Raw genomic sequence first — 12,207 nt, forward strand, 5'->3', positions numbered from 1 at the left:
TTTAGCCAGCAATTGATTGTTTGATTGATTAAAATTTATTTATTTATTTATTTATTTATTTATTTATTTATTTATTTATTTATTTATTTATTTATTTATTTATTTATTTATTTATTTATTTATTTATTTATTTATTTATTTATTTATTTATTTATTTATTTATTTATTTATTTATTTATTTATTTATTTATTTATTTATTTATTTATTTATTTATTTATTTATTTATTTATTTATTTATTTATTTATTTATTTATTTATTTATTTATTTATTTATTTATTTATTTATTTATTTATTTATTGTCAGGTTTACAGGTTTGCGCTCCAAAGCTACACCTGCGCTGACACGGGCGTTTTCGCTTTTCGCCTCCATCAGAAAAACGGCCACCGCGGCCTGGATCAACCCCGCGTCCATGGGCTCAGCAGCACAATGCGATAGCCACTGAGCCACAGCGGCGGGTTGTAGTGAGCAATCATGCTCAGACAGACAGACACAATGTCTGTCTGTTGATCAGAAATTCTGGCTCACGGACGGACGGGCGGACGGACGTAGAATTTGAGGAAGGGTAACCCAGAGCTGTAGTCTTCATTTCACTTAGTAACTGTGTCATTTTTGCCGCCGCAGTATGATCCGAACACGCTACGGAAGTCCGTTGAACGGTGTTCAACCACCTCACCTGCCTGCTATAGGTGGATATTTTGTTTGCTGAAGGTTAATTTCAGACGTCCGGTGAATTGTGTTCAATCGGAAGGTAGACGACATGTTTTGTTGCACTCCGCTGCCGTGCACAACTTTCACGGCAAAAACAGAATCTCCGACGGTTGCACACTACACACTCCGTGAGTTTTCTTGAAAAAAGTACTGCAGATTCACCGGCCAGAACGTCTATACACAAGAAGCCTTTGACGCCTTAAATTTCATGACGTCGGTTTGTAGTCTCTGGCGCCTGAGGTACGCCCTACAATATCCTTGCGGAGAACCCCCCAATTCACAATGCCAACAATAGGGGCAAAACATAAAATCCTTGCATCTCAAAGGGCTCGGTGTCCCGTCGTGCTGATGGGAGCGTTATGATAGTGTTTTTTTATTCCACGGACATAACTAGCCATAACCTTTATATTTTGACAGAGGTTGCGGCCTTGACGCCACCGACACAATTTCCTCAAATCTTCGGTGGCACCATAACTGGTCGCTTCTGCCAAAATTCTGGAAGCAGCCTAGGTCCCTTCAAGTCCGCTCACTGCGACATTCAAATAATTGATTTGGTAGGACAATATAAATATTTGTTCATAAATGGCTATAAAAAAGGACGCTATTTTAGTTATTGAAGAAGCTGTACGCGATTTCATTGACGAGCCAAGCATTTCGCTTGTTGTATATATTCCTGTTGATGTATGGCAGAAGATTGCGCACGTCTCTAGTAAACAGGCGGAACCACAGGGGGCGCTTCTTGACACGTGGGCCCTTAACACATGGGCTTCTTAACACATCGGCACATTGTGTTAGAATGTGAGGGGATCCATCCAAGTCTACGTGAGGGAAACATTCGGCTTCCAGAAGCCCTAGGATTTAAGGGTATCACAGAGGAAGTTACCTTCAAGGCTGTCGAGGGGACGAAAAGAAGATTAGAATGCTGGTGGACGAAAAGCAGAGAGGGGAATATTGCCTAGGACAGTTACCACCTGTAGCAGGAAAAAAAGTAGTTTGTGCCTAATAAGATTTTTGTGCCTGCCCTAAGCAGCGCTAGTATTAAACCATGAGTATAAAACATGGTTATATTAGTCCTTTTTGGTAAAATGACATGTCATCACCCCGCTACAAAGGGGAAACCAATAGCAATCATCATCATCATCAATCATCATCATCCCTCTGTATGGGGAGTTCAGCAGCTCGCTATATTGAAGGACTCTGCTCTCACCGTCCGCCGTGATGTGCGACGCTGTGATCTGGGGCCTGGTGGCGTACAGCGACAGGTTGAAGCCCGTCGCCAGAGGGTGCTGCCCGTCGAGCGACGGGTGCACCACGTACTCGACCGACGTCTTCGGAAGGGGCACGCGGCACTGCGTGAAGTGCGCAGGCGCCGCTCCCTGGGGAGGCACGACCACGCGTTTCTTCATGTTGCCTGGAAGGAGATGCGCGCGCGCAGCTCTGAAGCAGACCTTCACACCTTCAAACGATCCTTCCTCGCGTTAGAATTGAATTTCACCATGTTTTAAACTGCACGCTAGTGTTTTAGACCCCCGAATCATAGCGACTGTGCTTCCATTCCGCTGCTCATTTGACGTTTCGGTTTCATAATTTGATGTACACATTTTCTGGAACGTTAAAGGGTACAATAAGTGGAACTAAATCACTCCAATGTGTACAACCTAGTTTTGTACACTTGACCTCCCTGAGCGGACGTCACCGCCACCGTCACTCCACAAGAGCTTACGAATCAGCGACACTTGGGCTGTCAGGCTGTTGGCGCGCTCTGGCTTTTATCGGCCGTTTTGCTGCCTTAAGCTGTCTGTAATCTCGTTTACGTGGCTACGAAGAAAGCGCATCCCAGGGAGATAGCGCAGCCGCAAGATAGACTGTGTCGGAGCACACTCACGCAGCGACTTCGTCGGCCCTTCCGAGCGAATCCTGGCGTTTACATGACGACGAATCAACAGAAACTGGGTGAGCAATGCTTGCGCCACAGCCACGCAAACGCGGTTCACGGTCTGCATCGATGTAATATTCATGTAATAAGATCGAGCCCGAGGAAATAGTGGCTCGCCAGCATTCCGCTCTTGACGCGATACAGCGAACTAACTGCGGAGACTAGCCGCTGACGATCGATAGGATAACAATCTGAGACCGCGGGCCGCAGTTGAAACTAAACCTAACAAGGAACAAGGTAGCATCCGCGCTTTCGAAACCGTGGCTGCACATTGCGACGCATAAGGCACCCTAAAGTACGTGCCTCTCTAGTCAGTATCTAGAAAGCCTTTTCCACACGAAACCTCGTGAAGGAACAGGCTGGCCAGAGACTTTATCCGTTTACGCCTCCTTGTCTAAGCTTCACCTTGCCTGTAAAGGGTGCACCATGGCATACGGGGCAGTGTGGCAGTGAAGCAAGCTTAAGGGTTCTAGCGGAGCATTCTCCCGTCACTCGCACTGCCCATCTTAAAAGACCTTTTAACAACGAAGCTCTTCAAGCTTCAGCTCTGTCTGTGCGGGTCGTTGACGGAAAACTGCGCTCAGCGAAGTGGAGAGGTGGAAAATTCAAAGCCAAGAGGTGTGTGGAAAAGTGGCGAGGAGGAAAGGAGCCGACGAGCAGGATTGGGAATGCGCTCCTCAAAAAAAAAAAAAAAAAAAAAAAAAAGCTTTTGGTGGTCGGAATCGAACCTGGGTCCCTCCCTCTATGAAAACGGCGTATATCTGATTGCGCAATCATCTAATTCGCGGCGCACATCATTTCCGTAGCGCGGGCGTTGGCTTTGGACTTCGGCTGAGTTCGCTCGACTCATGAAACCGGCACAGCATTTCGTTTGGGTTCGTAGCGTAGGCGTTGGCATTAAAGTATGGCTGAGTTGAAGCGGACTTTGGCTTCGGGGTTTCGCAGTTGTGATTTTTGGTTTTAGGAAGGAGGATTGTGGACACTGATTTAACTCAGTTTGCAAGTAGAAAGCTTCGCTTTTTAACCATCTTCGTCTTAAGAAAGGGGCAGACATAAGAAAAGCCAAGTACAAGCTAGTGAACACCACCGGTTCCGCCGCTTCCTCCGTCTTCGCATCTCAACTGCAAAGGTAGCGGATTCTTTTTTTCTCTAAAAATTCCAAGGTCCTTATCTGCGGAAGCCTGTGAGGGGATAGTTAGCAATGCTATCAAGACAAATGAATGCTTTCCATTTAGAGACAATTATTACAGATTAATTTTGGTGCGTGTGATTTTCACATAGGCCACTGGGCTGTTGCATTGCTTCAGTGCTCTGGTGACGTATTCTCAAACACAGCTTTGAGAGGGATAGAAAAAGCTTTATTTTCTTTATTTATTAAAATGAATAAAATAAAGCTAAAGATAAAAATAAATAAAAATAAAATAAAATAAATAAATAAAAAGTAATCGGCCTTAGTGTGAAAGTAATCTTCGTCCTCCTACTTCGCACTCGGGCAAGGGAACGAAACAAAAAGAAAGAAAGAATGGATGATTATAGACAGCACGAGCGATGACATGGAAAGCAAACAAACAGCTACTCGCGTAACTACCGCATCGGTGTTCACTTGTTAGACTTGGAAGCGCACCCGAAGCGTACAGTGCGCAAAAAAACAATGTCCCGTGGAAACCATGTCGTGGTGAGCGGTAATTTTTTTCTCTTTAGCTGTGTACCATTTTAAACACGCCTGGCAGGATAGTTCGTACCTCGCCGCAGATTCCACTGACGTGCCCTTACCGGTTGGCCTTAGGATGCAGTACAAAGGAAACTTTGGCACGCCCCCACCAGAAAAGGTGAGCGTCAAGAATTCGCCCTTGTTCTCTTCCCGTCGGTAGGGGGCACTTCCGGGTTCCATCTTCTCGAACGACACTGAACGGGAAAAGGGTAAGACAAGAAATGTTCGTAAGGTCATCGCTGTGATCCCGTAATTATGAAAACAAACATTCTATTCTTCCTTTTTTTGGTTGTACATTTAAGAGGTGCTATTGGCGTCATTGGAAACGCGAACACGAAAATATGAACCAGAACGTGCAAAATTGAAAAATACTGTCCGTAGAGTTCATATAATGGCATGCTATTGGTATGTTTGGAAATCCACTTTTCCCAACTTTGTTTTTGTAACTAATCCACGCGTCATTTTGGCTTGCATGGAAATAAATCGCGCTATTTGTGTGTTCAGCTTCATATTTTCGTGTTCCCGTTTCATTTGACGCCGATGGTACATTTTTGGGTACAGTTGAGGCCCGAGATTACGTGCTCAGGTGTACACGGCGTTGCTTGTTGTGAGGGGAAAATAATATAATACATCCACACTTATTTGGCATTTGTTTCAAAAGCTGGCTTCCTTTTATTGTATTAGCATTCCACTAGAAGCGTTATTTTAAAATTCTGCTATCAATACTAAGGTTTATTGATACTAATTAACGCTGAAATCCTACAGGGCTAAACCTAATTTTAAGCCACGCGTATTTTGGCGAGATAAAGCGAGCTTGCCTTGGTTGTCGAAGACGGTGAGAACTATATTCGAGTTGTTCACTTCTTTGCCGATCCTGGAAAGCCGGGCCGTGACCACGTATGTTCCTGGAATGCAAGTAAACCATCTTTATTTTGGCTAGAATCGTCCTTAAAAAAAAAAAAAAAACTCCGGTGCTTTGCTAAGGAACAGAGAAGATCCCTGTAGTGCTCAGCGTGTTTCACATAAATTAAAAAAAAAAAAAAAACTTCAAGCTTTATAAATGTTAACTTTTCTAGCACCGAAATGGCTAGCATTTTTTTTTTTTTTTGGTGTTGAGGGCCATCTAATCCTATTTTTCATTTAGGAATAAAAAAAATCTCGGAAATTAAGACAATTGTAAACAAATGCGCACAATTCTTGTGCCGCTTGTCTAAATTGTGAGTCCTTTAGAGCCAAATTTGGCTATGAGTAGCCAAAGATTTCCAAGGTCCTGTTTAGGGATTTTTAGTTTAGTTCTCATTGTTTTGAGGAGATGTATAAGGTGCGTACCATTGATTTCGCCAGATCATTTTTGTAAAATTACTATTTTTTTTTGTTTCTTAGTTTTTAGTCTTTTAAAATACCGTTCGGCCAATTATCCCCATTTACGTTATTATATCGCTTAAATGCGTTACTTCCGACTATTATGCATTTTTATGTGAATGCAGGGTCCCGGCTTAGGGGGTGCTCAGCAAAGAATGCTACGTATTAAAATTAGTCCGTTCACTTCAGACCAATTAGGCGCTTTAAAGGCAAACATTATGGCTTCCCCGTGCTATACTTATCAAATATTTCTTTATTGCATATACATCTCGTTTCTGGCGAACATAAGACTTTCACCTTATTATAACCAATCAGTGGAGAATAAATGGCTAACTGTAACAGTACAGCTTCCGAGGCGCCCGCTCCTGGCTTACGACATGTAGCTCGTAACCAACTATTAGGAGCAAACGAAGAGCCAAGCGGAAGATGAAAGCACGGGGATAGCGGGGGGAGATCTACGAGGAAAGCGAACGTTGCTGCGGTAGCCTGAGGAAAACGTCTTGTGTAGGAAGAATTCGCCACGCTTTTTCCCACTGGAAGTTCTCGGACAGCCTACCGGAAGTCAGACGTAACCAGAGAAAATCTGGTGGACCCACTCGCCTGCCCAACCTCGCAGTAACTATTTTTTCACACAGCCAGGCAGGTTGTTCATTCGCGAAAATCCCGGGCCATCTCCACTAACGTGAACGGTGAAACTTGGGGAAGAGCGAAGCATGCAAAAACGCCTTGGCGTTTTTGCCAACGAAGATGAAACCATTGGGGGGTAGAGGTATATAGCTTTGCTGTAAAAGTCTCGTGTCTTTGAAGCAAGAAGCTTTCTAGCACGAGGCGTAATCGAGTGTCCCGGTGTTTTTTAGTACGCGTTGCGAAGCGCTCCAGCGCGAGGCGTAAACGAGTGTACCGGTGTTTTTTTTTAGTGCGCGTTACGTTCTAGTGCGAGGCGTAAACGAGTACCCCGGTGTTTTAGTACCGTGACTAAATGAAACGACGATTACGACGACGACGACTGCTCCAGCCCCTAAGGGGCTTCACCCCTAAAAACTCCCACCTCACCTCCCGGGAACGCCTGTGTAGATGCGACGCATAGGCGGAGCGGCGAAGGGACCGCGTTTTATAGCGCGCATAACGTTGAGGGGACTGCGTAAGCCGGTCCCAGTCGATGACGACGTTGGCTACTTGTAAAGCGGCGTGGACTCTAGGTGTTTGAGTCAAGCGTGGACGTTGCTTCGCCGGAGAACGGCACACCAACCGTATATGCGCAGCGCGCCCGAAGGAGAGGAAACCGCGGAAGAGAGAGTACTGCACATGCGCCGGCCCCAGCGCGTCTGCCGCGGCTATGACGCAACACAATCCAACACAATCCACTTTAATCCAATCCAATCCAAATCCAAGCCAAGCCAAGCCAAGCCAAGCCAATCCAATCCAATCCAATGCCCCTCGCGAGAGAGTGTTCGCTATCGGAGAGGAGAGGGGGGTGAGCGGCGGAGAGCGCAGCTGGCGCGGCGAGGAGAATGGGGGAGGGGTGGACAACGCCGACGACGACGACGACGACGCCGGAGGGACAAGGCGAGTGAATCAGATGCTCTGCATCTAATAAAGAAGAGGAGGAGGCGAGACCGGCGTCTTGCTCCGGCACCATCTGTGGCGGTTGCTGTGAAACGCGCATCCAGAGAGAGAGAGAGAGAGAGAGAGAGAGAGAGAGAGAGAGAGAGAGAGAGAGAGAGAGAGAGAGAGAGAGACAACTTTATTTAGCCACACAAAATTGCGGCGACTACGTGCCGGATGGGGTGGTTCCCTCTTCACGGGACCCATATGCTTCCGCGGCTGCCTGGCCCCTGGAGATCAGGACGAGCTGGTCTTCCAAGGCGGGGCTGGTTAGCAAGGTCTCCCATCGCTCGTTAAAGGGTGTGGGAAGGGTGATTGAGGGTTGGGTAAGGGGTGGGGGGATTGCCTCGGTGAAATCGCACTCTCCGATGACGTGCCGGAGCGTGCCCAATTGCCCGCAGAATCTACACTCTTTCTTGTATATCTCGGGGTACATTCTGCTTTGGAGATAGGGGTGCGGGAAGGATCCTGCTTGTATTTGGCGATAGATCGTTTGCTGTGCTCTGCTGAGCGACTTGTGCGGGTCAGGGTACCGCCGTCTGCCTTCCCTGTAGTGGCTGGTGATGTCCTTGTAGGTCGTTATGGCCTGCGGCTCGTGCTCGCCTGCCCGGTGTTCAAGTTCTCGGGCAAGCTGGTGGGCGAGTTCGTTGCCCTCCAGCCCTGAGTGAGCCGGTGTCCATATAAGTTCGACTTTCTGCTCGGGTATGCGGCGTATTCCTCCCTCTAGTATTCTGAGTGCCGTCAGAGACACCTGCCCTTTTCTATAGCTGGCATACGCTTTTTGCGAGTCCGTGATTATTTTGCTCGCGTTAGGCAACGTGAGCGCCAATGCTATTGCCGCCTCTTCCGCTTCTTCCGGGAACGCCGTTTTGACAGATGCGCACGTCACCAGAGCGTCTTTCGTCGTGACCGAGATCGCGGCTCGTGTCGAAAACTTGGGTAGAGAGGCGTTCGTGTAGAGGGTGATCCCCGTTCCACCTTCTTGTTCTTCCGCTTGTCTCAGCGTTTCGATGAGGGCCTTGACCCTGGCCTTTCTGCGCCCGTCGTTGCGACCCGGTCTCATGTTTTTGGGCAGGGGTTTGCTCTCGATTTTCTGAGACCAAGGTTTGGGGACCAGGCTCATCGGCGGCGGCGCGAGCAGGGGTCCCGAGGTCTTCTCCTTATAAAGGCGTTCGCGTAACTCAAGGCTAGTCTCTGCTGTGTAAATGCTCTACCCACCCAGTTCTTCCTGGACAACGAGCGGCGTGGTAAATACGAGAGCTTCGTCTGGCGCCGCTGCTAAACGCGCTGCCCTAACAGAGGCGCGGCGTCGCCGGCGCCAGGAATCAGTGGAGTGCACCGCCGGAGTACACGCTAAGAGGCACCTATACCTGCCCATATGCACATGCCCCTTTTAAATTCCTCATCGGGCTATATTGCAACATCAGACTATCTTTTTAGCTCCGGCATTCGCATTACAGGGCTCCTTTTTACTGTAACTACTCGAAATTATCATAAATTAAGAAGCTCTAGAGTGTTCTTTTAAACGCGGATGTGAAGGCGGTAGTTTTAAATTGTGGTTGAAACATCCGGAAACAGTATCACTTAAAATAATTACGAAGATTTATGCGGCACGTATATTTTGTTGCCATTTTCAAAAGCACCGACAGCGCGCGAAAAGAGAGCATTTCTTTCATTTTTCTCTTCCCCGACTCAGTTTTTTCTCTACGTACCTTGCGAGAAAGCCCTGGGCTGACAAGCGAACACTGTTCCATTTCCGCGGCCAGGGGCCGTGATGGGCGGTTCTCCGGGGGCCTCCGTCGTGGTCCCATCACGTCTTCGGAACACACAGAGAATGTCCCGCGACTCGCCGCTGAAGGCGCCTTCTAGGGTGATCTACACGGGGCAATAGAGGGAGAAGCGTTGCCTCAGTAGAGTGGACACGTTTTACACCTCACGGATACAATGTGGTACAGATACATACAGATACAGATACATGGTACGGATACATCATGAGGTACAGATTCAGCAAAAGCAGAGCGGCCAAATTTGGCGTCATTCAGCCGGGGGCGTGAACAGTGCCATGAGAAATATCTCGTCACGCTAAGCTTGAGTGTGTTATGAACGCGTGTTACAGTCTGCAGCTATTTAAAAACACACACACACAAAAAAAACGCATCTGTGAGCTGAGGGACGAGCAGGCACCGAGAACAAAGATTTAAAGAAGCGAAGACAGAAACAGGTCGAGTCAGAATAGGCAATATGTCGCACAGAGGGACAAAATCATGCGACGTACTAATGTAGCTTACTGTCGCAGGTAGGCATAAGTGCCAACATAAATTTTTTTTCTTGCAATCGGTGCGCGCTGCGCACAAAAAGGGCTTTACCACAGGGGGCATGACCTGGGGCTGTTTAATTCTGAGAGTCCCTTCAGAGTCCGTTTCAATGAGAGTCAATGTTTCACAAAGAGGTGTTATGATGACATTACAAATATTTGGCGTCGTCGGAGAGCGGCCATGATACCACTAAGTGTTTAAAGTATTGCGTAACACCACGAAAGCCAGTCATGACATGATGAGGTTAAGACAGCGCAGCTGGCACACAGACAAAAACGGAGACGACTGGACACACATGAGCGCTGGAACACAACATGCATCCACTTTAGTGTATTTCATTTCCAGTCATGACACTCTCGTCGAATGCGTTTGTTACATATTACGGGTGTACTGGTTTCTTCGGCCGCTGGCCTAATTAAATAAAGGGGCACAAACGCATCATTCTGTTCGTAAATATAAATCCGTAAACGTGGCGCAGATTATTTATGGCGTCCGGGGTGAATGCTAGAATTCATCATGATGGAATGGGATTTTATTTCCAGTGTTACAGCCAGCGGCAAAGGTGCATAAAGGAAGGCAAAAGGTGTTCGAATACCTGACGGATACCAGCCCTCCCTTCAAAACAAATTAATTTTTAGAAAACAGCAGGTGAAACATGGGGAGAGAAAACAGCTACAGTATTACCATGAATTGAACAAAGAATAAAATATCTATAGTATACTAGCAAGTGTGAACTTTAAAAATACTTCTTATAAATACTATTTATTTTTATTACACCGGGCTTTGCATGACAATTACAATTGAGAAAGGAAAGACATTGGGCATAGCGCCATTCGTTCACCTGCAATATTAACAGACTTTACGTTTGTAGTAGTCTTTGCTTTGTTGACAGTAGCTTCCATTGACAGGTACTTCATGTTTTAGGTGCTTTTATTGTCTGGAAACGCTTGCACATCGAAACCGGCTAGCCAAAATTAAATGCGTTCGATGCGCATAGGTTATCGCGAATTCATTAGAGCACGCCTTCGAAGTTTTATTTTCTCGTAAAGGTATTTCCCTTGCAATTTTACTTATTGTAATTACTTGGTCTCCCATAGTTTAAAATTGATGCGTCGATTTGGTGTTTAACAGATTTCACCACCTTTAACAAATTTCACTTGTGCGCTTGGCCACTGCTTCCTTTCTTCTCAGTGGCTGCTTCCTGTTACGTTCTTTGAATTCATTCATTCATTCATTCATTCATTCATTCATTCATTCATTCATTCATTCATTCATTCATTCATTCATTCATTCGATTGATTTATCGATCGATCGATTGATTGATTGATTGATTGATTGATTGATTGATTGATTGATTGATTGATTGATTGATTGATTGATTGATTGATTGATTGATTGATTGATTGATCATTTATTTTTAAAAACGACATCGGGAAGTAGCGGTTGATCGAAAGCAAAGCGCTGTTGGACCTCGATAAGACATACCACCTGTCAGAACGAGCTCCATCGATTGGTGTTCACGGACCAAGTCTAAATAGGTATAGGCATCGCCTGCAAAACGCCCATAACCCCTACAAGCCATAAATCACGGCGACCTAATTCCAAGGGTCCGCTTTGGGCTCTTCCATGTGGGGACAAGCTCTGCTATCTGTCTCCGAACGAAACAAAAACAGGATGCACGTGAACGTGCACACGTGCGTTCGATACCCCGCAATTTGAGTAGCTCTCCCTTCTCGTCGCGTTGTACTTCAACGGGAAGGAAAAGGCGTATCGATTCTGTACAGGCCCCCGTAGTTATCGCGCACCGTATTGATCCGTTTGAGCGTGAAAGCGGCAGCGTCCGAAATGCGCCCGGTGCCGGGACTTGCCCTCACTACAAACATCGCTGAAATATGTCAGCGTAGACGACGGGCAAGGCGAGCGGTAAGTAAGCTGCGCGGGGAACTCACAATATTTAATTTTTAAGATGCGTATCGCGCATGACCCTGATCATCTGTTGCGGCCACGGTAGTACATTATGGGAGACTTATGTCCGGTACTATAGTATAGAGTGACCTATGCGTCAGTGCGCGATAAGACTATTTGCTTCTTGTACTGCGAAGAAAAGGTATATACGCAAGTCGGGTCAGCTGGACATTTATGTTGAAAGACGCGGGTCATACCATTGCCCGTAAAAAATGATTTCTTTCTTAGTCAATGTATCAAGAAAAATACTCCTGCTGAGATTTGTCGTGTCAGAGTTTCATACGAGGTCCTTTGTCCCAAAAAGTTTCGTCAGGCTAAGTATATTGGCGCAATACGCAAGTGGACTTGTGTTGGCGTATTCGCGACTAAGGGATTCATCGTACTAGCGAACATTATAGGACAAAGCTAAGGAGAATACGAAACACACGCTGTGTTTCGTCTTCTCTTTAGCTTTGTCCCTGTCTTAATGTTCGCTGTGTGTTTCGTCTTATCTTTATTTTTGTCCCTGTTTTAATGTTCGCTAGTACGATGAATTCCTTAGTAAGTAACCAACTCGCCCAACTTAGCGCTTTAGTAGTACTCGCGACACAATACTCGCGAACA

General features: G+C 46.3%; 1 protein-coding gene across 1 annotated transcript in view; it reads right to left on the reverse strand.

The window, feature by feature from the left end:
• LOC144162683 (uncharacterized) overlaps nucleotides 1-12,207 on the reverse strand; it is an 88,322-nt gene that overhangs the window by 39,073 nt on the left and 37,042 nt on the right. The window contains exons 7-10 of the mRNA XM_077693318.1: nucleotides 9,037-9,199; nucleotides 5,176-5,262; nucleotides 4,420-4,551; nucleotides 1,918-2,121 (exon numbers count right to left, since the gene is read on the reverse strand). Coding sequence (XP_077549444.1) covers nucleotides 1,918-2,121; nucleotides 4,420-4,551; nucleotides 5,176-5,262; nucleotides 9,037-9,199 — 586 coding nt within the window. The remainder of the gene's footprint in view (nucleotides 1-1,917; nucleotides 2,122-4,419; nucleotides 4,552-5,175; nucleotides 5,263-9,036; nucleotides 9,200-12,207) is intronic.

The sequence above is a fragment of the Haemaphysalis longicornis genome, unplaced genomic scaffold, assembly GCF_048455015.1.
Source record: "Haemaphysalis longicornis isolate Haplotype H1 unplaced genomic scaffold, Haemaphysalis longicornis Haplotype H1 scaffold_12, whole genome shotgun sequence".
NCBI lineage: Eukaryota > Metazoa > Arthropoda > Arachnida > Ixodida > Ixodidae > Haemaphysalis > Haemaphysalis longicornis.